This window comes from Pelodiscus sinensis, chromosome 7 (assembly GCF_049634645.1).
Source record: "Pelodiscus sinensis isolate JC-2024 chromosome 7, ASM4963464v1, whole genome shotgun sequence".
Taxonomy (NCBI): domain Eukaryota; kingdom Metazoa; phylum Chordata; order Testudines; family Trionychidae; genus Pelodiscus; species Pelodiscus sinensis.
This window is the reverse complement of record NC_134717.1, coordinates 63,409,892-63,435,812: the sequence shown is the minus strand read 5'-3', so window position 1 is coordinate 63,435,812 and position 25,921 is coordinate 63,409,892. Positions and strand designations below refer to the sequence as shown.

The 25,921-nt window shown below is 45.5% G+C and overlaps 1 protein-coding gene across 1 annotated transcript in view; it reads right to left on the bottom strand.

Moving 5' to 3' along the window:
- TRPM8 (transient receptor potential cation channel subfamily M member 8) overlaps positions 1–15,188 on the bottom strand; it is a 37,985-nt gene extending 22,797 nt beyond the window's left edge. The window contains exons 1-12 of the mRNA XM_075934061.1: positions 15,065–15,188; positions 12,190–12,263; positions 10,221–10,377; positions 9,167–9,344; positions 8,006–8,178; positions 7,329–7,503; positions 6,685–6,752; positions 5,939–6,136; positions 4,060–4,162; positions 3,659–3,777; positions 1,771–2,061; positions 522–617 (exon numbers count right to left, since the gene is read on the bottom strand). Of these exons, the coding sequence (XP_075790176.1) occupies positions 522–617; positions 1,771–2,061; positions 3,659–3,777; positions 4,060–4,162; positions 5,939–6,136; positions 6,685–6,752; positions 7,329–7,503; positions 8,006–8,178; positions 9,167–9,344; positions 10,221–10,377; positions 12,190–12,263; positions 15,065–15,163 (1,731 nt within the window). The 5' untranslated portion in view covers positions 15,164–15,188. The remainder of the gene's footprint in view (positions 1–521; positions 618–1,770; positions 2,062–3,658; positions 3,778–4,059; positions 4,163–5,938; positions 6,137–6,684; positions 6,753–7,328; positions 7,504–8,005; positions 8,179–9,166; positions 9,345–10,220; positions 10,378–12,189; positions 12,264–15,064) is intronic.
- Positions 15,189–25,921: the final 10,733 nt, after the last annotated feature.

Genomic DNA, 25,921 nt, shown 5'->3' with positions numbered 1-25,921 from the left:
TGCAGTGGAGACCCTCCGTCACGTCTGCCAAGGAGAGGTTAACCAGTGGTAAAAGGTACGCACAGAAGGAAAGTCTACACTGCAGGCCTGGGACGAGGGGTCCGCAGCCCAGACCGCACAGGGTGTGACTTCTGGGTCAAACCATGTGCCCGGCTTCCAGGAGCTCCATCCAGGAGCTCCATCCTCCATCCAGAAGCAGCCCCAGCTATAAACCACACAGAAACCTGGGCCCAGCTATGAATTTCACAGTCTGCATCCTCTCGGTTACTGAAAGGCCAAATCAAGCCCTCCCTCAAACTTGAGGTGAGGAGAGGATCTGGATTGTGGATTTCAAGATCCCAATTTAGTTAGAAGACTGGGAGAGGAGAAAATGTTAAACCGTTTAAATCAGTGGTTTATCGAATGTGCATTCGAGTTCCCAGATTGCTCTGGGAGGACTGTGAGCAAATGCTTGCAAAGGCTTAAAGTTCCAAGAGAAATAGACCAATGCTCGGGAGGCGGGGGACGGGATGGTACCTTACCTGTTCCCAAATGACTTTGGATAACTCCTTCTTGTTCTGAAGAACTGCCCAGATAAAGAGAGCTTGCAAGGGATGCCTTGTGATAGACGATTCATCCTGGCAGGAAGCAAAGGCACAATCAGTCCAATAACGTTGGCTTTCTTTTTCAGATCAAGTGAATATTAGGTGATTAAACTTCTTAAACGTATCTTGCTGCTTTGTTCTCTCTGCACCGTTCCCCAGCAACCGTTAGGTCCCTTTAACTTGTGCTGGAGAATGAACTGGCTCCCCAAATGGAAGGCAATGGATAGGCAGAAGAAAGCCATCTTGGCTCCCACACTACCCATGTGGGAGGGGAGGGATAGCTCAGTGGTTTGACCTGCTAAACCCAGGGTTGTGAGTTCAATCCTTGAGGGGGCCACTTAGGCATTGGGGGAAAATCTGTCAGGGATGGTACTTGGTCCTACCATGAGGACAGGGGACTGGACTCAATGACTTTGCAAGGTCCCTTCCAGCTCCCTATGAGAGAGGTATATCTCCATCTTGATGCCCATAGCTCCGCCAGTCTCAGGGAAATACACACTGGCTTCAGAGCTCAATGCCTTTTTTACAAGGAGCGGAGTGACGAGGGGAAAACCCTATTTGACAAATTTTAGCAAGGCCCGTATTGTGTTAAATCAGACCTCTAACTGTAATCTTGAAAATATTCTGGTGGTGACGCCTTCCCTTAGTTCATTTCATTGTAATATACCATGCATCCACTGATGACACTCAAAAGGAATAGCCCTCCAATAAAATTATTACAGGACATTACCTTCCACTCAGCAGGCGAATAACTCAGTGAAAAATGGGGAACAAAATGTTGGCTGAAGATTTTAGCGCCAAGGGGGGGATTTAAACCAACCGCTCATATGGGAATTGTGTCTTTGAATTCCCCAGCTGGTTCAGAAAATCTCATCATTGGAGGTTATAGTTTCACAGAGCATGAGGTCCGAAGGGGCCATTAGATCATCTCTCTGTGATTAAGTTTCACCCTGTTCCTCTCACACCGAACTCAGTAATTGAGGTTAAAAGAAAGCAATTCAGTCCCCGGGAGACTAAGAATCGGGTGTGCCACAGGCAGAAAAAGGGAGGGATCGAGATGCCACCGAAGATCTCAGGCATGCTGGAAGGCCAGTCAGTTGTTTAGATGAGCTATGTCCAAAAGATAGGGAAGACATTTCTTTTCCTACTAAGGAACACATGGTTAGACAATCGGTTGGTTACCTACCAACAGCTGGATTTCGGTCTCATCCTTGCTGTTCTTATTCTCTTTTTTGATGCTCCTTCGGAAGTCCTCAACCATCCTCCACACAAAGGTGAGGAGAGCGTCGTTGTAGGAGTTCTTCGCAATCTGCAGGTTCTTAAACACCAGGCTGCTAAAGTTGTTGGCGAAGAGCTCGGTAAGCACCTCATGACTGAGAAACTTCCTCAGGTTCAAGCCGTTCTCCAGGAAGAGGCGGACGAATTTGGGCCGGTCCTTGATGAGAGCTATAAACATGACATCCTGAAGGTCTGCAGACTGGGGAAAAACAAAGGGAAAGCTCATCTGTTACCAGGAAGCCAGGTGTTGGTCGCTGAGCAGAGTTCTTAGGTCACCCCCCGCCCCATTCTGTCGTTGCTCATGTTTTGTTCTGGATCGATACGGGTCACATTTTGATCCACATTTCCTTCAGAATCCAGCCATGGCTGTGATTTGGAAAGTGAACCCAATAAGTCCACCGTGGCAGTCCATGCATAGGCGCCGTCAGAAATTTCCAGAATAAAATGGGTTAACGTTGTAAAAACTAACGTGCATTGCTACCGTGAGCAACGTCCTACTTCACCCTTCACTACCCACCCATAAATACTGGTCCTGCTAAGGCAGAACTGAATGGAGCTTGTTATTTCAAAGCCTCATCGACGTTTCAGATTGAGTCTTGGCTAATAACCACGCCTCCTCTTGGGATATTTATCTTCTCTGTTTTGCATGCATTTATCCTCATGAAAGCATAGATCATCCCTGACAGGTGTCTGTCTAACCTGCTCTTAAATATCTCCAGGGATGGAGATTCCACAACCTCCCTGGGCAATTTATTCCAGTGTTTAACCACCCTGACAGTTGGGAAGTTTTTCCTAACATCCAACCTAAACCTCCCTTGCTGCAATTTAAGCCCATTGCTTCTTGTTCTATCCTCAGAGGCCAAGGAGAACAATTTCTCTCCCTCTTCCTTGTACCCTTTTAGATACTTGAAAACTGCTATCATGTCCCCTGTCAGTCTTCTCTTTTCTAAACTAAACAAGCCCAGCTCATTCAGCCTTCCCTCATAGCTCATGTTCTCTAGACCTTTAATCATTTTTGTTGTTCTTCTCTGGACCTTCTCCAATTTCTCCACATCTTTCTTGAAATGTGGTGCCCAGAACAGGACACGATACTCCAATTGGGGCCTAATCAGTGCAGAGTGGAGTGGAAGAATTACACCTTGTGTCTTACTCACAACGCTTCTGATAATACAGCCCAGAATCATGTTTGCTTTTTTTTGCAACAGCGTCACACTGTTGACTCATGTTTAACTTGTTGTCCATGATGACCCCTGGATCCCTTTCTAGGCAGTCACTTCCCATTCCGTATGTATAAAATGGGTTGTTCCTTCCTAAATGGAATGCTTTGCGTTTGTCCTTATTAAAATTCATCCTATTGACCTCAGAACTTTTCTCTAGTTTGTCCAGATCATTTTGAATTTTGCAACCCCTCTCAGTTTGGTATCTTCTGCAAACTTACTAAGTGTCCTCTCTAGGCCATCATCTAAATCGTCGATGAAGATATTGAACAGAACTGGTCCCAAAACAGACCCCTGCGGAACCCCACTTGTTATGCCTTTCCAGCAGGATTGTGAACCGTTAATAACTACTCTCTGGGAACTGTTATCCATCCAGTTACGCACCCAGCTTACAGAAGACCCTGGTCTGATAGGTTAATGCATTGCCAGGGTGTCAGGCACACCTAGGACATTCTGCTCACATCTGAATGCATTGGAAACACCAGCACCGCGACGCCCATGTAAATGCTGCAAGTAAGAATTTCACCGTTGTCCCCCCCCCAGCCCCACTTGTTGGGCCAAGGGGCCATCTTTAACTACCTCCCAGTGTCGGTCATTGGTGAAGATCTCGTCGCTGGCCAGCTCCAGTTGGTTCCACTCCAGCAGCAGCTGAAGCTGCCCGTTCCAGTTGTCTTTGTCCTGTTCATTGGTGCCGAAGGCTGCAGGAGGAAGAGCCAGCTGAGGAAGGACTGTCAATTGGAGCACACCTGAGCTCATGGCAGGAGCGGGCAATGGGAACTATGCGAATCAGCCAGGAATCAGGCTGCTTAAATCACCGGACACCAGGACAACTGCCCTCTTTTCTCTCCTTCCCCATCAGATGGGGAGCTAAGGCACAGACATGGCCATGGGTAGCGGGATTCCCAGGTTTCGGGGCTAGCCTTGTACCCTTCAAAGAGCCAAGCGACATGAGAGCCAGCCGACGGGAGCTGAGCGCTCACCTTTATACAACGCAAAGGAAATGGCGTTGCTCACGATTTCATCTCCAGCTTCTTCGATTTTAATGACCGTGAGCAGATGGGGGTTTTCGAGGATTTCTTTGATCTACAGAAAGAGAGAAGCCCAGTTCTAAAGCCATCGCGGGACTTGGGGGTTTGATCTGCTATTGATCAACAGAGCTGTGCACAGAGCTGTTTGTCGTGAGGTCACTCTCTACCCACAGCGAAAGCAAACCACAGAATGAGACTTCCAGTGATTTATTTCTAAGAAACTCACGAATTATAAACAGTAAGATGAATTGCCCTTTAGCATACAGCAATATCTTAGAACCATAGACTCCTGGGGCTGGAAGTGACCTCAGGAGCCATCAAGTCCAACCCCCTGCCCAAAGCAGGACCAACCCCAACTCAATCATCCTAGCCAGGGCTTTGTCAAGCCAGGACTTAAAAACCTCCAGGGATGGAGATTCCACCCCCTCTAGGGAATCCATCCGAGTGCTTCGCCACCCTCCTAGGGAAATAACTTTTTCTAATATCCAATCTAGATTTCCCCCATTCCAACTTGAGACCATTGCTCCTTGTTCTGCCATCTGCCACCACTGAAACCAGCCTCTCTCCATCCTCTCTGGAACCCCCCTTCAGGTAAGGGTTTGAAGGCTGCTATCAAATCCCCCTTGCTCTTCTCTTCTGCAGACTAAATAAGCCCAAATCCTTCAGCCTCTCCTCATAGGTCATGTGTCCCAGCCCCCCCCCCCCATCATTTTTGTTGCCCTCCACTGGACCCTCTCCAATACATCCTCATACTTCCTTTTCATCCCACCCCAAGGAGAAAATGATAACCAGTTAGGCAAGTTCTCACTAAAATTAGAAACGATCCAGGAATAAATCTCCGATACCATGGTAGAGCCAATTCCCAAACATCTTGATGTTTTCATTTTGAGAAAAAGTTTCATCTGGCCACTTTGCTTGGTTTAAAAGCAGAGCTGATGGACTCTCAGCATCACGCTTTATGAAAGTCCCTTCTTTCTGGCAAGTTACAAATAAATTCCATACAGTCCCTTGCACTTGTATTTATACTTTCAGACTCTGACTGAACCAAGAGAAGCAGAGGCCTGTGAAACTAAGGTTTATGGCCTGCTTTAAGCACCTTGTCTTGGTTTTACATTTTTAATCCTCATTATAGAAGCCATTGGTGTTCTTGCTATCCATGTCAACGCCTCGTCTTTTTAAAATCCACTAAGCTCATTGACTCCAAGGTGTCTTGTGGCAAGTAGTTGCACAGGCTCCATGTGAGGGAAAGGGTTCTGGTATTAATTAGAGGAAAGCTCTTTAAATGTATTTAGTACTTTGGTGCCTAACTTGAGCTCTTTCCTCACAGGTCCCCCTCTCCCTTCTGTCTCACCAACATTCTGGGTATGTCTACACTGCAGAGTTTTTTCAGACAAACGGCTATTTTCCCAAAAAAACGTCACTTACGTCCACACTGCAATCGCATTCTTTTGAAAGAAAATCAACAGAACAGAGGGGTTTTCCGACATTGGTAAACCTCTTTCTACGAGGAAGAAGCCTTTTTGCGAAAGAGCTCTTTCAGAAAAAGCCGTGTGTGGATGGCAAAGAGGGAATACTTTCAAAAAAAGAAGAAAGAGGAAAAAGCACAGGTGCCCTGGTGGCCACTTTGTCCATAGTAATCACAGCTTAAATGCGAGAAAGCATCCATTCAATGTGATGTTATCTTTTGAAAAAGCAGATCACTTTTTTGATGCGCTTTGGCAGTGTGGATGTTCTCTTTCGGAAGAATTTTTTCACAAGATTTCTTCTGGAAAAGCTTCTTCCGAAAGAAGTCTGCAGTCTAGACATAGCCTCCAGCAAAGCCAGCACCCACCCATCGGATCCAGCTTTCAGTATCCTCCTCTGTGAGTCTCGAAACTGTGTGAGGCAGGTATCGGAGCAACCTCTCCTTGACAGATGAAGAGGCTAGAATGCCTTCAGCCTCCACTAAGCTCGCTATCACATCAGCAATCTGGCCGGAGCCCTCCACTACGATGCAGGGAATTTTGCTTTTGATGGCAACGTTGATAGCCTAGGAAAACACAGTAGAGAGGCACATAAATAACAATTAAAAACCTACGGTTAAGTAACCAAGTGAACTTTTTTGATGTGGTTTGTGTGCAGGGACTAGAGTTCCCCCAGCTCCTGCCAATATTGTCACTACTACCAGCAAGGGACAAGAATGGCATCTAATTCAGTAAGAGCAAAGGGCTATGGGTACTCAGGGACAAGAATCAGAGTGGGGCGAAAGTCGCAGTAACTAAAGTAGATTAAAGTTCCACTGGATAAACTTCTGTTGCTAATGCCCAACTAAACTCAAGCCACCTGCTGAGTATGAGCTGATAGAGGTATCTATCTCTTTGCAAAATAGGGTGGACTCAAACTATATAGCATCCTCATGTTAATTTCAGCCCAATCAGTCAACGTTTGGAAAAGTGAAACACAACTGAAAATGGAGTGTTATAATGGGAAGTGTCAGGCAACCATAATACTTTGCTATGAGTCCCACTTCAGATACGGTTAAAATTGGGACAAAACGCCTCTGGATGCTTCATTTTTCTCATTTATTTTCAGACTTACCTTCAAAGTTTCTTTCCCTCCTCCTTGGGTGAAACACACGATTGGAATCTTCCCACCATAATTAGAATCTGGAAGAAAGGAAAGGAAAGGAAAGGAAAGGAAAGGAAAGGAAAGGAAAGGAAAGGAAAGGAAAGGAAGAAGTCTGGCTTTGCAGTCTTAAAGCATTTGAACAATTCTCATACTTCTCCTCTTATATATGCCTTATGTTCCTGGTCGGGAGAGGTTATTCGATTTAGCTTTAATAATATTTTACATACAAATACTCAGATTCCCAACTTTTGGCTGATCTAACCAAATTATTTTTACAGTCATCTACTAACCCATCTTGCCTAATCTACTGCCAGACATCAACACCGAGATGCAGTGTTTCCAAAAGTTACAAAGCCAGGCTAAAGTCTTAAGGAATTTGCATTGCCACTCTCCAGTGCTTAAAAACATAAATTAATGATAGACTTGAGGAGAAAGGAGCTCATTTGCATGCTGGTTTCTGACTCTTCAATATTCAGGTCTTCACGTTTCTCCTTGCAAGCATGAGGGCTGGAAATGTAAATCAAACGGAAGGGAGAAGCCACCTGCTCACAAACACTCCAGCTAGCTCAGTAGCACCGGTGCAGGATGAGCCAAAGGCAGAGAATTGCACCCACCTGGAATGACGCGCTCTGAAATGTATTTTTCTAACTGCGTCCGCAGCTTGGCCTCCACGGTTGGATGTCCATGGGTGCCGTTGTCAACCAGCAATAAGTGGGTGTGATTATTGTCCAGGCAATACAACGGGTCTCTCTTAAGGTCGTCCATTATGTAGTGGGCTGCATAGTACCCCTAGAAACATCAACAGAAGGTTTCCACTGAGGTGGGCAGGGCCTGGTGGAGGCAGTACTGGAAAGGGGGACACACAAGGCCAGTAGGAGGGCCATGATGGTTGTGCTCTGATTTTCCAGGTTTTAGTCACATGCGAATTTCCAGACCAGACCAGGGCAAAGGTCCATCTGGCCTGTGGCCAGCCCTAGCCGCTTCAGAGCGAGTTGCAGGAGTAGGCCAGGCTCTGTGCAGACAGTGGTGTGGATGGAGAGCAGGGAGGCATTTGAGGAGACCAGAGAGGTTGGAACAATTTGCACAGCGGGGGTGCTGGCAGCCATTGGACCAAACTCTAAACCCTGCCTATACTGGAAACCCATTCAAGCCGGGGGAAGGTAGGGGCACTCCCAGAATCCCTAGCTCCAGCACCTCTGGCCAAGGCCGCATTTACTCAGCATATTGCACCGTCTTCTAGGCTTTCCGCTGGCTTCCCGGGACCCGCTTGGCATCACTACATGTTCCTCACCTCAGCGTCGCCACTTCGGATCAGACTCTCCCGGTTGGAAATCATGCCCCAGGCCGCTATGCCGATAGCCACCACGTTCTCCTCCGAGCTCCTACTGATGGTGTTGTCCCTCACCACCTCACCAATGTACTTCATCAGGCCATAGTGAGTGCCTCCGGTGAAAATCCAGGCCCCTGCCAAGAGCAGGTACCAAAGGTAAGTTAGCCATGGACCTAGCACTGTGCAAAAAACTTCAGGTCTGTATAGATACATGCCGTGTGTCATCCCCGATTCTCCACTGCCCTGAACCTTGTGTGGGCGTGATGGCCGGTGGGTGCAACCGGCTGCAGTTCTGAGGTGGCAGGATGGCACGCCGATGCAGGGGACAACACAAAAGGGCAAGGCTGAGGGGATTTAAGACATTTAGCCAATTCTTTAGCCCCACTAGGTCACTGGAGAGATGTTAATTCCCATAGGAGAGAGGAAGAAGAGGAAGAAATGTTGTAAGATTTACCCTGAGCTGCAAAGGACACTCTCGTCAAAGCTAAGAATGGCTCTCCGCCCCCACGTCATTAGGCCATATTTGTCTGAGGTGGACTAAACCGGCCACCACTAATAGAAAGCTCTGCCTCTCTGCTTAAAGCTTCTCCTCCTGCCTTATTTGGCGGAAGGCTAATACACCAGCCGATTGCACCATTCACCTCTCGCATCAGCTAAATCCCAGCTTCAGTTGCTGAACTTTTAAACGGGGTTACTCTAGGGCCGAGTGTAGCCCGGGTTTTTTAAATACAAACCCTTACATTCGCTTTCCCTGTTGTCTTCCTCTCCGTGCCAATGGGCACAACTGAATTCACGGGGAGTCATTTCATAAATGGTTGTAAAAGGCCTGGGGACGCTCAGAGCAGCAGCCAAAAGACAAGCTTGCCCCAAGACATAGGCCTCATTTTTCCCCAGATTAAGCCCACATTCATTTTGGGGCAAAGTCAGTTAAAAGACTGACATGGATTTCAGTGAGACCGGGAATTGTCTCTTGGTGCATATTCCCCGATCATCTGTTTTCCTTTCCCTTTGTTAGTGTCTAACCTCCCAGTTTATCCCTTCTGCTGACAAACCGAGAGATACGAAGTGAGTCCCCTGGAGGAAAACACAGGTGCTTCAAGGCGGGCCAGCAGTGCCTTTCACCTTTCGACTGGGCAATGTAGATCAGCCTGCTGAATATTTTGCGCATCCGGGGCTTGAGAGCGAAATTTTTTGCCCCGCCTGTGACCGAGATGACCAGGTTGGGAGTTTTCAGATGCCAGTGTTGAGTCATCAGATCATAGAGCATTTCGGAGTCTGTATCGCATGACAGCCGGATGTACTGCAAGGAGAGAGGACATGAGGCAGGGTTAGCGGCGATACAGAGGACCAGAGTCATCCCACGAGGTCTCAAAACGAGCTTTGCTCCCCTTCTCCCTCACCTGCCAGAGAATCATTTGTGTCCAGACAAAACACAAAGCAGGTGACAACAGGTTGCACGACATTTGGTGCCGCATTGCACAGTAGTAAATGAGCAAAGTACAAAGCAATGGGGGATCAAGCCAAGAGTGTGTTTTCTGTGAGCTATTTTAGGGCCTATATTTTCCCTACCCCGAGGACCTGAATAGAGGGGCGTTTTGTTGTTGTTTTTTCTTTGAAGGTTTTTTTGCACTAGGAAATGTGTGTAGATGGTGGGGACTGATTAAAAATGTAGCACAGTGCATTGAGAAGAGGAGGAGTTCATTTTTGACTGTTTCTCCAACTTTCTCCAGTTATAAAGAACAAGAATTTCAAAACCAATGTTGGTTCCCCAAAATAGTCTCAGTCCCAATCATTTGCAAAAAAAACCCCAATTTTTTCTCCAAAAAGTGACCCTGTATTCCTACATTGAAACATGCCTTTTTTTAAACAGGGGTGTTACACCCTAAATAAGTGGCCAATGTGCGTGATTCTCAGCCTCCTGCAATTCTCACTGATGTAAGTGAAAGATGACATGGGCTTAGAATGCTTGAGAAAAAATCAGCTTGCTTGTTCACGCACCTAGCGTTAGGTTCCTGGGTTTGAAAAATCGAAGCATTTCCCCCCTTTGAGTGTTTTGGCTTCTTTTTAATTATTTTGAATTTATTTTGCAAAGTCTAATGCAAAGAGTCACAGGGCAGAAGCCATGGATGGACAGGGGGGAGTTAAAATACATGGAGACAGCTTGTTTGTCACTCACCTTTCCTCTTTTCCCAAGATTTTCAAACTGAATGTCCCCGAAAGCATCAGTCGGAAGCTCCTTTGTGTGTTTCCTGTAATTCCATTTCTCGCTGTTATTTACCTGTGTCCCCTCTATGTGTTGGCTTTTGGAATACCCACATTTACACAGGTGATCCCTGCCAAGAAGAGCGGAGAGAGAAAAGGAAACAGATGAACACCTTCTGCCCAGAAAACAAATGCTATTTTCTTTCCGTGACAGATAGCGGAATGACAACTAAAAGCAGCAAGCAGCTTTTCCACATGTATTTGACATGTAGGTTGACCATACATTGTGTACCTACAGTGTTACAACTTATGCTTGAATAAATAGGATACTTCTAAGCAGGAGTTTAAAGTTGAATTCTTAAACAGAACTAAGTCGTTATGGTGTTTGGACTGAAAGATGCATGAGGTCCAAGGTGAAATGTCACATCTACCTCTTAGGTCTATGCAAGAGGGAAGCAGATCAAAGAGCTCTACAACTCACGAATTTTCAAGTCTTAGTGCCATGTGCCTACCCAACAAACAAAAATTAAATGCAGCGTTCTAACTCTGCAACCCGGCATTTCAGCGTTCATACAACTTGCTGCTCTAACCAAAAGCGTTCAATAGGTACAAAAAACTGAGCGGAGGCCAGGCCTTGGGCCTTGGTTACGTGATGCGGTTACGTTCTAGTCACCTCCCCAGAACTCAGGATGCATTGCAACCATCATGGCAGAGTCCTATATTAGACGTCATCTTGACAGATAAAAAGGAACTGATCACAAACTAATCACAAAGCTCCACAAACCCACATTAGCTTAAGTACCCTTTTATCCAAACTAAAAACAATTCTGAGCCAGCTCTGTGGGGAGGAAGAACTTAATCCAAAAAATATGGGCTAGGTGGAAATTGATTAAGAACGCTTTCCTACAGCCCCAAAAAGTTAGAACTGAAGAAGGCAGCCATATTGGTTAAAAAAACAACGTGTTTTAGAGGGAAAGGAAAGACAGCCTATAAAAATGTAACATATGGAAAAAAGGGGAAAATTCACAGTAATGACTAGAAATCAGAAGCTAGAAATTGTAGAAAAAAGGAAGCCAAGGGACACAAGGAGAAATCTATGGCCAGCACAATAAAGGAGAATAAGAAGGAACATTCTAAGTATGTCAGGGTATGTCTACAATAGCCCCCTAGTTTGAACTAGGGAGGCTAATGTAGGCATTCGAAGTTGCAAATGAAGCCCGGGATTTAAATATCCTGGGCTTTATTTGCATCTTCCCATCCGGGCGCCATTTTTAAATCCCCCTGGTCCGAACTAACTGCCTGCGGCTACACGCAGCAGTCAAACGTTAATTCGAACTAAGTCCTTAGTTCGAATTAACTGTTACTCCTCGTGGAATGAGGTGTAACAGTTAATTCGAACTAAGGACTTAGTTCGAGTTAACATTTGACTGCTGTGTGTAGTCGCAGGCAGTTAGTTCGGACCAGAGTGATTTAAAAATGGCGCCCGGGCGGGAAGATGCCAATAAAGCCCAGGATATTTAAATCCTGGGCTTCATTTGCAAGTTCGAATGCCTACATTAGCCTCCTTAGTTCGAACTAGGGGGCTAGTGTAGACATACCCTTAGAAACAAGCAGGTTCCTGAGAGTAGGCTTGGTCCGTTATTGATGGAAATAACTGAATTATCATTTAAAAAGCACCACAGGCAGCAGTGTTCAGTTCATATTTCTGGCTTGTATTGGGGGAAAACCAGGCAACGGAGTCATGTCATAATGACGCTGAATTATACTCCCCCCATTCCACGACTATTTCAGGGGGAGGGCAAGCAGCAGCTACTCAAATCAGATGTTTTAAAATCAGCTGGTCTGGCTAAGCCAGAAGTGGAGGAAGGAAAAAGATGTGGAGGCGTTTGTGGGAGACCAGAGTGAGACTTAGAAGAAACCCAAAGGCCGGAGTGTTTGCTTACATTGACTTGGCATCTCTCGTGAAGAAGACGCATTCTCTCTTCTTAAAATGTTCTCGAATGAAGTTGACCAAATCCTTTGGGAGAAGATTAGAGAGAAAAGTTTTAGCCCCGAAAACTAAAAAGTTTTAGCACCGCAAATCCCAGGAAGGCGGTGCCGGTGCCTTACACTGGCATTTAAAGGAAAATGGCCACGGTTCGTTGCATTTTGTTGGTTTACAATGTGGCATCAGGGCCTGTGTGGACATCACAGTGCAAGTGCGTGGCAGGCAACAGCTAAATCCTTTTGCTGTAATAGAAATATTAACAGAGGAACTTTCAAAAGAAGTAAGGGAACAACTCTCCGCGTCTCTGATTAGGACTTGGTTAGATGAGGAAAAAGGTGTTTTAGTAGAATCAAAGCAAACAGCTCTTCTATTGTCCCTTAAGTACATGCTACGGAGAGTCTCCCATTGCTGAAATGTGGTTCCATCTTCTTATTCTCTCTCTCTGGATTTAACCCAGCATGTTCATCCAGCAAACGTCGCAAGAACGAGGTCATTGTGCAGAAATTGCAATGCTGCCCCCACTTCCACCACAATTTTGAACACCACTTGGTTAGTGTAGACCTGGTTTAACACCTTTGGAAAGGTTATGGGGTTCTCAGTTAGCAGTACATGCTAAATAGTATTTAAAACCATCCCACCAACATCCCAAAGAAACGTTTTTTTCCTCCTTGGCCCTGCCAAAACAATGCCAGCTCTACTTGCTATTTCAATATACCCCGTAGGGGAGTAAATGTCTCAAGTCAATCCGCAATGGAATTCAAATTGTTTTAAGGTCATTCCCAATTCCAATTTTATAATTAAACTCTGCTAAATTAAACACGCTGCCATAGACCTGGCCTTGAAAAGACTGAAAGCTCCCTGAGATGCAGCCGTTTCTATGGAGATGTTAATTCTTCCGTACCTAATTTGCCTCCAGAGAGGAACAAAATGGAAGCTTCCTGTCTGGTCATTAAATGTTTGTATTGGACTCTTCATTACTCTTATTTGTTTAGGGCTAGCTCAGGGTATGTCTACACTACCACCCTAGTTCGAACTAGGGTGGTAATGTAGGCATACCGCACTTGCAAATGAAGCCCGGGATTTGAATTTCCCGGGCTTCATTTGCATAAGCCGGCCGGTGCCATTTTTAAATGCCGGCTTGTTCGAACCCCGTGCCGCGTGGCTACACGCGGCACGGGCTAGATAGTTCGAACTAGCAAGCCATTCCGCACTATCTGTACGCCTCGTGGCTTCATTTGCAAGTGCGGTATGCCTACATTACCCCGCTAGTTCGAACTAGCGGGGTAGTGTAGACATACCCTCATAGAGTGGCCTGTGCGGGCTCCTGATGTAAAAGGGTTGCACCCTGGCCTCTTATGCTCCCACATAGGAGAGGAGTCACATCCCTCTAACGTGCTCTTTCTTTCCTTGCATTGCTCCTGCGTGCCTCTGCTGCTGCACATGGTCCAGACAAGTAGGGTGATCTGAACCCTTCCAATACAGAGGACTTCTCCTTTAACCGTACGAGAGTTCTCCAAGGCACAGCCTGTTTGGGGCCTTTTTGTGCAACTTCTCCTCATGGTGGAGTTTGGCCTAGACCAGGAAAGACTCCTGGACAAGAATTCTACTAGAAATAAACATGTACGTGGACTGAAATCAGTGCTTCTTGTGGAAATGCTATGCTGCTCCCGTTCGGGCAAAAGTCCTTTTGCGCAAAGCTTTTGCACAAAAGGGCCAGTGTAGACAGCTCAGATTTGTTTTGCGCAAAAAAGCCCCAATCGTGAAAATGGCAATCGGGGCTTTTTTGTGCAAAAGCACATCTAGATTGGCACGGATGCTTTTCTGCAAAAAGTGCTTTTGCGGAAAAGCATCCATGCCAATCTAGATGCTCTTTTCCGCAAATGCTTTTAATGGAAAAGTTTTCCGTTAAAAGCATTTGCGGAAAATCATGCCAGTCTAGACGTAGCCCAAGAGAAGGAGGAGGGACAGAATCCAAACACAGATCCCATCGCGTATTTTGAAGCTATCCCCTGTCCATGAGCCAAACCAAACCCTAGAGCTGAATATGTTTCAATTTGGAGTGCTCTGAGCCCAGTCATGAATCCAACAGAGATGGCTTGGCCCCCTCTCTAAAGTTACTTCATTTGATCTGTTCAGTTTCAGACACCTGCCCATTTCAAGAGACATGTTCACTCTCTTCGTTTTATGTGCTCTGGTCCTGGTCGATACAGGAATCTACACAGCAGCATTATTTCGGAATAACAGCAGTTATTTGAAATAATGCCAAGCTGGTAGACTTCTCACTCTGACTCTTGTAACCCTCATTTCATGAGGAGTGAGGGAAGTCGGGGGAAGAGTGCTCTTTCTCGGACTTCCTGCTATGTAGACAGCACCAAAAGCCGAATTCAACTATTTCGACTTCAGCTACGTCACTGATGTCACTGAAGTTGTGTCACTTAATTCAACTTTTGCCCAGCAGTGTAGACATGCTCTCAAGAACATCTGAAAATATGGGAGTTCTGTTGCTTATGCTTTGAATCACAGTGCTCCTTCAAAGCAGCTCCTGTTTCCCAAAGCTGATAAGATTGTACCTAAATAGTTCATTATTTTGGCAATACGAACAACCACTTATGGGAGACACCAGGCTCCCACTGCAGCCCCCCCCTCCTCCCAGCATCTGAGTTCCAAAGTCTGCATTCCAAAGTCTTCCAAATTGCCTGCGAGGATGTTTTACATGAAGAAAATGTGCAAGGCAGCGGAAGGATCAGAACCAATCAGTCCTGATTGGTATGAAGGAAAAATCCCAGAAATCCAGAATCGTGCCATCGAGATGCATTGTGCGAGTTACTTACACTGTCACTGTCCGACACATCTGTACTGCGAGATATACTGGAGTAAAGAATTTTGGAACCTTCCAAAGTGCCATTTCTTCTGTTTTTCATGGTTCCCATGCAAACCTAACAGCAGCCATCAGCCTGTGGGGGAGAGAGAAAGAATTGGGGGATCAACATGGATGTTGGCTTTTTTCTCCCCTGCAATAGACAAAAAAAAAAAATAAAAAATTGAGATCACACCTGGTGCTTGGTTTCCATTGGTGCTTGGGTTCCATTCAAACTCTGCTTAGGCCACATCTCCACTTACCGGAGGATTGGTGATCAGTTTTCTGGGGTTTGATTTAGTGGGTGTAGTAAAGACCCGCTAAATCAAATGCTGAGGGCACCCTATCGACCATAGTACTCTTTGCACTAGTGTGTAACATATTCCAAAGTACATAGTTAATCATAGTTTCATTCTAGTCCATTTTCATTATAAAAATTACTGTGTTAATATTGCACATTTCAGCATAATTCACAATCTCATCAGAAGGTCCTAGAAGTGCACCAGCAAGTGCGAGAATCAAGCGAGAATCAAGGCGTGGTAGCACTTTGCTGCATTGAGAACGTTGACATGGCAGGATGGTATCTGCTCCAGGTTCCCCAGAAGGCAGCTCGTCACATCTAGACTACATGCCTCTGTCGCCAGAGGCATGTAGATTAGGTTACCAGACATAGTAAAATGAAGCGGCGACTTAAATAATCGCCGCTTCATTTAAATTTACATGGCTACCGCGCTGAGCCGACAAACAGCTGATCAGCTGTTTGTCGGCTCAGTGCGATAGTCTGGACGCGCGGGTGTCGACATCAAAGGTATTTGTCGACCACCCAGGTAAGCCTCCTGGGATGAGGTATACCTGGGTGGTCGACAAATACCTTTGATGTCGACACCCGCGCGTCCAGACTATCGCGCTGAGCCGACAAACATCTGATCAGCTGTTTGTCGGCTCAGCGCGGCAGCCATGTAAATTTAAATGAAGCGGCGATTATTTAAATCGCTGCTTCATTTTACTATGTCTGGTAGCCTAATCTACATGCCTCTGGCGACAGAGGCATGTAGTCTAGACGTACCCTAAGTAGCTGCAGGAACCAGAACTTGGTACCCAAGGTGCTGAGCATAGCTGAGCTAGATTCAGAAGCTCAAAAAACAGAAACACTAATAGAAATCTAAGTTGCAAGCCTCTAAGCAATGAAAGAAGCTACTTCCCCCTTGCACATGGGAACTAGTCCGGCCATTAAGGCTCTGGGTTGGCACTCAACCGAGCAAGTTCCAATCCCTGTTCAGACACAAATATCAATCTTTCTGCTCCTCAGTCCTTCTCCATACAATGGGGCTAAAATTACTTCCTTTCCCCATCCTTGGACTATTTAGAGTGTGAGATGTTTGAGGCAGGGACCATGCACTCTGTGGTGTGAGGAGAACCCCATGATGTCACTTAGCACTGCCCTGTTGTAAATAATAAATACTCATTTCTGTGCGATAAGGCAGGAGACGTCTGGTGATTGGAAATGGGCAAGCGATTTATTCATGAGTTTGGAGACTAAAAACAGCCAAGAATGCCGTCAGATTGCCTGAAAATACCATTTCAGAACATGTTGCAAACAATAAAATGAGCTAGCTCAAGAAACATGCCAGCAGGTATTATTTATGTTACGCTACACTAATGAATGTTTCACAGATACTTCATGAGGTGTTCCTAGGCTAGAAACCTGTTCCACTCAAATATTGACTATCATTCTTCACTGTGGGCCAGACTCTCATTCCAATCACATTGGTAGAAATCCACTCTCGCTCTATAACTCCACCACCATCACCAAGATCAGAATCTGGCCCTGCATCTGTGACGTACATTCCTTTTTGTCACCCCGAGAGAATTCCATCTCTTGCCAGTACATGTCTTCCAACTGGCCTCAGTTCCCAGAAACTTTCCATCAACTTGCTATTATCAAAAATAATGACTCCATTGTGTCCCATCATTGCAAATGCACTTCATATGCTCAGTAGCAGCACTGATGGTAAGAAATAAAGTCTGTACGATTACTTGGCTGTCTGTCTCACATGTTTCGTAGGTGTTCCATCTTAATGCAACATCACAGAGCTAATGGCTTCTCAAAATGGTCCCAAAATATAACACTCCTTCAATCTTGAAATAATTTTGCCCCTCTAAGGGTTTTCTCATTTCAAAACTGCTGGAAAAGAATTCTAGCTAGCATTCCCAGTAGAAGTATTCCAGCAACACTCAAGTATTGAAGAGTTTTTAATAGCAGGATTATGGTGAACTGGTGGTAGGAAAATGAGAGGCATGTGTCATAAGGCAGAAATACTTCAAAGGTGACCTGCAAAAGTGGGGAGAACTGGACACATAGTCAGATTAGATATTTCATGATGTACAAAGAGGGCTAGATTAAAATGTCAAGAATTAGACTGTTTTCTGTTTTATATATATATTATACGAGCAGATTCACATGGCATTGCTCGGATCCTTAACTCAAGGCTGGGAGAGGGATTGGAAAATGAAAGGATATGCTTTATTGAAATGATTTTTTAAAAATACAGTGTTATTTTTACAAAGTTAATTTTTAGTTTGGAGTTCTTAGAATAAGGGATTGTTAACATTTTCCATTTAATTATTTTAGTATTTTTTTTAAAATGGGAATTCTATCAAGTGTATTTTTTCTTTGTCCCTATAAGCTCTTATCATCCACTATGTTTTAACAAAAAAAAGGGGGGGGGGGTCCTGTCAATTTGGTTTCCAATAACATTTGTTTCTAGTTTTCAGACCTTAAGTATTGATTTAGATGGGCCAAAATAGAGCAATACTCCAAATTTCTCGGTCTTATCTCTTTTCTTTAAGGCATATTGAGAAGCAATCCTATTCCCGGTTCATCCTGTTTTTCTGGCTCATCTTGGTTTAGTCCCTTTCAAAACTATGTCAGTTTTGAGGATGGTACTTGATTTGGTGATTCTGTCTCTTTTCTGCATGGTTTTAGGAGAAGCAATCGCATTCCAGGCATATCCCATTGTCCTGGCACAACCAAACCCTTACGCCGCATTAAATTCTGCTCAGAGGAAGCTGTGTACTGAATTTGGTGGTCCTACCACTTACTGTTTAGGAGGAGTTCTTGATAAAAGACAAATTCTCTAAAATACATAGCAGATATGTAGGAAATTATATAGGCGTTGTCTATGCTGCACAAGTGCTATTCATTTGAATTATGACATCTCAAGAGTGAACACCGAACAATGAAAATGCAATGGGATTTTTAATCACTGTTTAAAACTGTTTGGGTCAACTCCCATTTAACTAATCAGAGCTTGAGAGACTTTCTCTCGCCTCATGCTTTCCAGGCAGCTATGAGCTCACCCCATATATTTAGAGACCAACAGGCGCAAGAAAGACCTGACTTCATTGTCTGGTTATTTCTAGGGTAAAAACAAAAGCAGGGAAAACTATAGGAAGCAAAAAAGGGGACACGTTTAAAAAAAAACATTTCAAATTACCCTTTACTCACACATGAAATCTGAATTCTGTCCACGGACAAAGCCAGGATACGTCACGTAAATCTGACTACCTCCCGCATTCAGACCTTACGCATGGCATTGCAGAAGCAAACATCCTCCTCCCTGTTCTTTATGGAAGTCACCCTGGTGCAAATTGTAGCTCATGCACCGGCTCCTGGTACATAACCACAGACCAAGGGTGCATCTGCACAGCACCCTAAACGTATCTTATTTCAAATCTATTTCGAAATAGCTTATTTTGAAATTTGGCGCATCTACACAGCACCAAATTTCAAACAGCAAGTTATTTCGAACCATTCCTTATCTCTCGTGCAAAGAGGTTTACCAGGATGGTGAAATAGCGCGCCCGTTATTTTGAAAAATATTTTGAAATAATGGGAAGCTTCTGTAGACACAGGGTCTACATAGTCTTCCATCAGGGCTTTGGGATGATATTTTTTTTCTCCTCCACACTCTCATCTCTACCCCATTGGATTCTCCACATACAGGCAGTCCCCGGGTTACGTACAAGATAGGGACTATAGGTTTGTTCTTAAGTTGAATTTGTATGTAAGTCGGAACCGGCTCCAGATTCAGCCGCTGCTGAAACTGATCAGCGGCTGACTACAGGAAGCCCGAGGCAGAGTTGCTCTGCCCCCGGCTTCCTGGAATCAGCCGCTGATCAGTTTCAACAGCGGCTGAATCTGGACTCCTGGGACAGAACAGCTGGGGCACTGCCGGGTAGGTCCCCGCAGGACCAACCCGGCAGCACCCCACCTGTTCTACCCCAGGTGTCCCGCAACAAAAGCCTGGTCTGCTGGGGGGGGGGGCGCACTAGCTGCGCCCCCTCCCCCTCCAGCAGACCAGGGAGACCCAAGCAAAGCCGCGGAGGCGCAGAGGTCCCGCCACCTGTGTGGCTTTGCTCCTGTCTCCCTGCTGTGCTGGGGGGGAGTCCCCCCCAGCACAGCAGGGAGACCCGAGCAAAGCCGCAAAGGCGGCAGGACCCCGCTGCCCGTGCGGCTTTCCTCCTTTGCCCTGGAGCAAAGCCGCACAGGCGGCGGGGTCCCCCGCCTCTGCGACTTTGCTCCGGGGCAAAGGAGCAAAGCCGCACGGGCAGCAGGGTCCCGCTGCCTGTGCGGCTTTGCTCGGGTCTCCCTGCTGTGCTGGGGAGTCCCCCCCAGCACACCAGGGAGACCCGGAGCAGCTTTTCTCGCCCCGGAGGACGCGGTGGCGGGACCGCTGCGCTCTGGGCGGTCCTGCCGCCCGCGAGCTCCGGGGCGAGAAAAGCCCCATTCGTAAGTGCGGATCCGACATAAGTCGGATCCACGTAAGTCGGGGACTGCCTGTACTGCACACAAAGCTCTTCACATAGCTCTGTGTCACTTACATTCCACCCAGATCTTCACATGTATAGGTCCCAGTGAGATAATCTCTTTCCAGCCACACACATGAACTACAATGGACAAACTCTGCTCCCAGTTGCCTGTGCAAAACCCAGAGTAACTCTATTACAGTGACAACTCTGCATTTGTGCTGGTATATCCAGGGACCAAAACTAGATTCTTACACAACATCAAAGTTCAATCTCAAAAAATGTAAAAGCAGAAGAAAAAGCAGGCTACCACAACCTGCAGGCAGGTTCTTATGGTGTAATAGCCATCATTAATTAGGTGGGAAGTACTCATATGTCAATTTTTTTAAAAAATCTGATACAGTTTCAGAGCACATAAGAACTATATGAAAGACATGGCTAAATAACTAGTTGGGGCAAGTTGTGTCAAAAATCGCGACTACATGTTGAACCTCTCATCTAGAACTCCTATCCAGAAACATCCGTCGTCCAGAATGATTTTAGTTAGCCAAATGTCCACTTTTCATGGGTGTGGCCAGGTTTCCCACTGTCCCATAAAGTTTGTTTACAACCACCAGTCCTGTGTCTCAGTGTTCTGTGCTATTATTTAGCTCTAATTTACCCCTAAATGTTCTCTAAAAGCACAGTAAGCAGTGGAAGAGTATGTAATGCTGCGCGACAATACTGACCTCCTGTAGTCCGGAAAACTCTCTCATTTGAAACCAGCCTGGAGTGTTAAGAGCAAGACACGAAAAGTCATTCTTCCTCTCTACTCTGTGCTGATTAGGCCTCAACTGGAGTATCGTGTCCAGTTCTGGGCACCACATTTCAAGAAAGATGTGGAGAAATTAGAGAAGGTCCAGAGAAGAGCAACAAGAATGATTAAAGGCCTAAAGAACATGACCTATGAAGGAAGACTGAAAGACTTGGGCTTGTTTAGTTTGGAAAAGAGAAGACTGAGAGGGCCATGATAGCGGTTTTCAGGTATCCAAAGGGTGTGACAAGGAAGAGAGAGAAAAATTGTTCTTCTTAGCCTCTGATGATAGGACAAGCAGCAATGGGCTTAAACTGCAGCAAGGGAGGTTTAGGTTGGACATTAGGCAAAACGTCCTAACTGTCAGGGTGGTTAAACACTGGAATAAATTGCCCAGGGAGGTTGTGGAATCTCTGGAGATATTTAAGAGCAGCTTAGATAGACATCTACCAGGGATGGTCTAGACTCTAGACCAGCAGTTCCCAACCTTTTCCAGATGGGAACACATTTTGACAAATCAGGAAGACTTGGTGACCCAAGGCAACTCAAAAACAGGAGGAGGCAGGGGATCAGAGCCACCTGGGGAGACACTTGGTGACCCTTTTGAAATGTAATGGTGACCCATATTTGGGTGGCGACCCATAGGTTGGGAAACGGTGCTCTAGATGGTGCTTGGTCCTGCTGTGAGGGCAGGGGACTGGACTCGATGTTCTCTGGAGGTCCCATCCAGTTCTAGTGTTCTAGGATTCTATGAGAGAGGTTCAACCTGTACCAAAATCTTTGTGTTCAGCTTATTATTAAACCTGCATATAATTAAATCAGGGCATATAATTACACCAGGGCTTTATTTGTGTAAAGATGGTTATATTTGGCCCCTCTACTTTCAAGCTCACTACCCTGTAAAGAAAATGCTTTTAACTTTGAAGAATTTCCCCTCAGGGTAAAGCTTCCTTTAAAGCTACATATCAAGGAAAAAACTCCACAGGGAGAAATGCATTTTCATCCGTATTTATGCGATAAATGTATTAAGTAGTGCAATGTACAAAACCCCAACAATAAATCTAACACCCAGAGAAGTGACCATGGACAGAACTGCATTTAAAAAAAAAGAAATTAAATGGAAATGAAAGCTTTAAATTATTCATTCAACACTCGAAAGGATTTCAACTCTCTCTCTCCCTGCCTTTGTAAATAATTTAAAAGTTTTGCTTGGCTGCAGCAAAACTAAACAAAGTTTGAGAGGACACAGAATCAATGCAAATCTTGTGCCCCCTCTTTAATTTAGGGTTTAAAAAGTCTGATTTCTACACTGCTAGAGAACTTGTGAAAAAAATGTAGGCGCTAACTAATTGTAGACAGTTCATATAAAGTGCGCCATATGCATAATCAGGTTTGGGTAGAAATTAAGGTATTACACACATTTACATTGTATAAAATAGCATGAAATACAGAATTCCAGTCCATGAGAACATATTTTGCAGAACTAGCTAAAGCAATATGTTCCCTCAATTTTTATACAGTGAATTGCAATATGTTTATGGAAAAACACTGGCTTTTTCATAGCATGAAACTATTCCATTACTGCCTAACCTTCTTAACCAGCACATTTGAAAGATATTACACCAACAGTTAAACCACAGAAAAATCCTCTTAAGCGTAAGAACGTTACTGTGAGCTCCGTAGCAGAGCCAGCAATGAGTACATTCAAGTGAAATCTTTGTACCTGGAGCTAAATGAGGGAACATAAAATTGTAATAACATTAAAAATGGTATTGTTATAAATTCTGTTATAAATTCTCCAATACTGAATGCCGGCTTTTCAAACTATATTCTAAACTCAGCTGGACTTGGTCCCAACTTAAACAAGGAAAACTTCAATGCACAAGCATGTTTCTCAATGTAGGCTTCTAATGCCAATTTGCATCCGTCTGATCAGGCCATTTAGCTTAAAAAGCAACGCTTACCAACCGAAAAGAGAAGCATTACTAATTATATTCCTTGAGCCACTGCCATCTCTTCTTCAGACTTCAAAAGGCGCACACGGCATTTGTTGAAAATCAACCCCTAATACAATACCAGTGGTAGTGTAGCACGATCAGCCCAAATCTCTAGAATGTTTGCCCCAGCAATCTTGGTGTCTACATTACTTTTCAAGGGGAGGGGTTGGATATAGTTCAGCAGTCAAAGCCCCACCTTTTTTGTCTGTGTCATATTCCCTTTTAAGGGGGCTGAAGGGTGGATACAAAAGGCCAGGACACAAATGAAGAGTGAGATTATTCAGGGGTTGATAATGAGTAAGAGATGGATAACTGCAGCTAGATCTGTAGGAACTGTTGAAATCACACAGGTTTCCACTCCGCAGTGTGGCTATCAATTTCTACCATACACTGGGAGAAGGCAGATTCATTTCTACAAGTACCAGTGCTATTAGAAAGCCACAAATGCGACAGAAAATGTTCATTATTGAAAGGACTGCACGTGCTCCAGTCCAGGGACACACGGTCTAAGGACACTGAGACTTTCCCTGTAATTGCAGCTCTCAGGTGCAGTGGGCTGAAGTAGAGACACGCCCTGGAACTGACCAGAGAGACCTCGATTACCCCACTCAATTATCCCACCCAGGCGGATTGAAGAGGAAGGAGCCGGCTGCCTGACTTAACTGGAGAGGGGACAAGAACCTAACGTGGGGGGAGGGAAGAAGTCTGGGATTGGCTAGGCAGAGATTGGGGCATGGACCCATGGAAGGGGGGAGAGCAAGCAACTGAATGAGGAGCTCAGGGAGAAAGGCCACCCACAACAATGCCAGGGCCCTACTCAGCCTCCTTCACTGCCCCCCTCACGATGGCAGAAGGCAATTCCAACATCTTAACATCTTAGGGCTGCTTTCTGTCCTCTTGACTGTATAGACAGTCTCTCCCATGGGCTCACTGGCTGTTTGCTCCAACCTCTCCCATCACCTCCCTGTGTCTCTCCAGTGAGACACAAGCGCCTCCTAACGCAACCCTCTTCAAGGGTTTATGCAAATCAAAATGGAGCCCCGGCGACGGCACTCCCTTGACATCTCTTCGTCCTGCTCTCTGGCTTCTCAAGCTGGAGAGCGAGCTCTTCCCGGCAGGAAGCCTCACCTATTCTTTTTGGATAGTGCCTATCACAACAGTGATCCATTCTGCCTTGGCCCCGTGCACTGCCATCATGAACTGGACACACAGAACACTAGAACTGGAAGGAACCTCGAGAATCATTGAGTCCAGTCCCCTGCCCCCACGGCAGGGCCAAGCACCATCTAGACCATCCCTGATAGATGCCTGTCCAATCTGCTCTTAACTATCTCCAGTGATAGAGATTCCACAACCTCCCCAGGCAATTTATTGCAGTGTTTAACCACCCTGACAGGCAGGAAGTTTTTCCTCATGTCCAGCCTAAACCACCCTTGCTGCAATTTAAGCCTCACTGCTCCTTGTCCTATACTGTACACATATACAAAAAATGTTTCTGGCTTTACTACACACATTATTAATACTCAGTGTCCAAGGAGCTCTGTAATACAAGGCCTAGTGCAGTGATTTAAAAACATCAACTATAAAAAATTCTTCCAGAAGCCACTTTAGCCTTTTGCAGGGACCTTATTTGTAATAGCGATCATACGGTGAATGTTTCTACGTGGCTCATGCTCTGGCTCCAGCCTGCTAGCACTTCAGCTCATAACCAGGGAAGAAAACAGCCATTTTTAGTTCATAAAAAATTCACGTTCCATCTAATTGGCCACCTATGACCTGCCTCCTGTGTCCCCTTTTATAGCTGTAGGCAATAATGACCCTTTTCTTCCCTTTTTATCCAAATCGTTGGAGGTAAGAACTTGTGTGATTTCTGCCCACTTGTGTGGTAACAGTGAAGAAGGAAAACAATCCCGTCATAGCCGCGGGGGAGAGTAGATGTGTTTCATCTCGTCTCCAGCACAGACGCTGCGTTTCTCTGCGGCACTGAGGGAGAAAACCACACACAAGTACAGCACTGAGAAAAGATTACAGGTGAAAAAAACGTGTAGGGAGGTACTTAGCACTTCTCTAAGTGCAAAGTGCTTTCCAGACATTTCTGAGGTGATCTTCACAACAGACTTCTGAGACAAGTCATCGCTGTTTTTCCCTCTCCAGCCCCGTTTCAATTCCAATTCATTGCTCCCTTTGACCCTGGCTCACTCCTGAAGTTCTCAGTGTTCTCCGCAATGGTGACAAGAGCCGCATTTCCATAACTGTGGCATGTCTGAGTTGATTCAGTGAAGCTCTTCCCAGTAGCTCTTTCGGGAAAGAGGTTTCTGACAGGGCAGCAGTAGGAAACACACCAATGATCCACACAAAGTTGAGGACGTGTGGAACCACCCTACAGTGGCACATAGTAGGTGGCCTGCTGCGGCCAATTGGTATATCTCTTGGAGTACATCTAGACTACAGGCTTTTGTCGACAGAAGTTTTGTCGACAGATACTGTGGACAAAGCTTCTATCAACAAAGAGCGTCTAGACTACATCCAGTTCTGTCGACAAAGCAAGCCGCTTTGTCGACATGACAGTGTAGAAGCAAAGGACAGTGTAGATGCAATAACTCCTTCTGTCCACAGAACTCTGTCGACAAAAGGCGTTATTCCTCGTAGAATGAGGTTTACAGCCGTCGACAAAACTGCCGAGTTCTGTCGACGTTATGTCAACAGAACACAGAGGCAGTGTAGACGCAGGTATAGTTTTGTCGACAAAAGTCCACTTTTGTCGACAAAACCCTGTAGTCTAGACACACCTTGGGGCGCCATCCGTGGACTCCCTCCAGCTCTGCTCTCCAGTGTCTGTGCAGCCAATAGTCAAGCATTTCTGATCATGAAAGAATGCTTTTAGGCAGGTCTATCTGTTGTCATTGCCGTGCATATCTCAACAGCCAGCCAAATAATTATCCTTCTTTCACATCATGGCTACTGGAGATCAAGCAAATATTTCCTGCGGGGCTTCTGTGTCCAGGATCACACCCACCACCTACGCTCGGCAGAAATGCTATACCGCCTTTGTCTCCAAAAACAAGCCAGAAAGCATCTGGGTGGATGCAAATTACCTCCCTGGTAGGGGAAGGAGAAACCGACCCATAAATGGCAGCTCAAAAGGGCAGAAAATAACGAATAGACCTGGTCAGCAAACAAGGCCCTTGAAAGGAAGAAAACTGAGATTATGGCCCTCCAGGAAAGGGAGGTG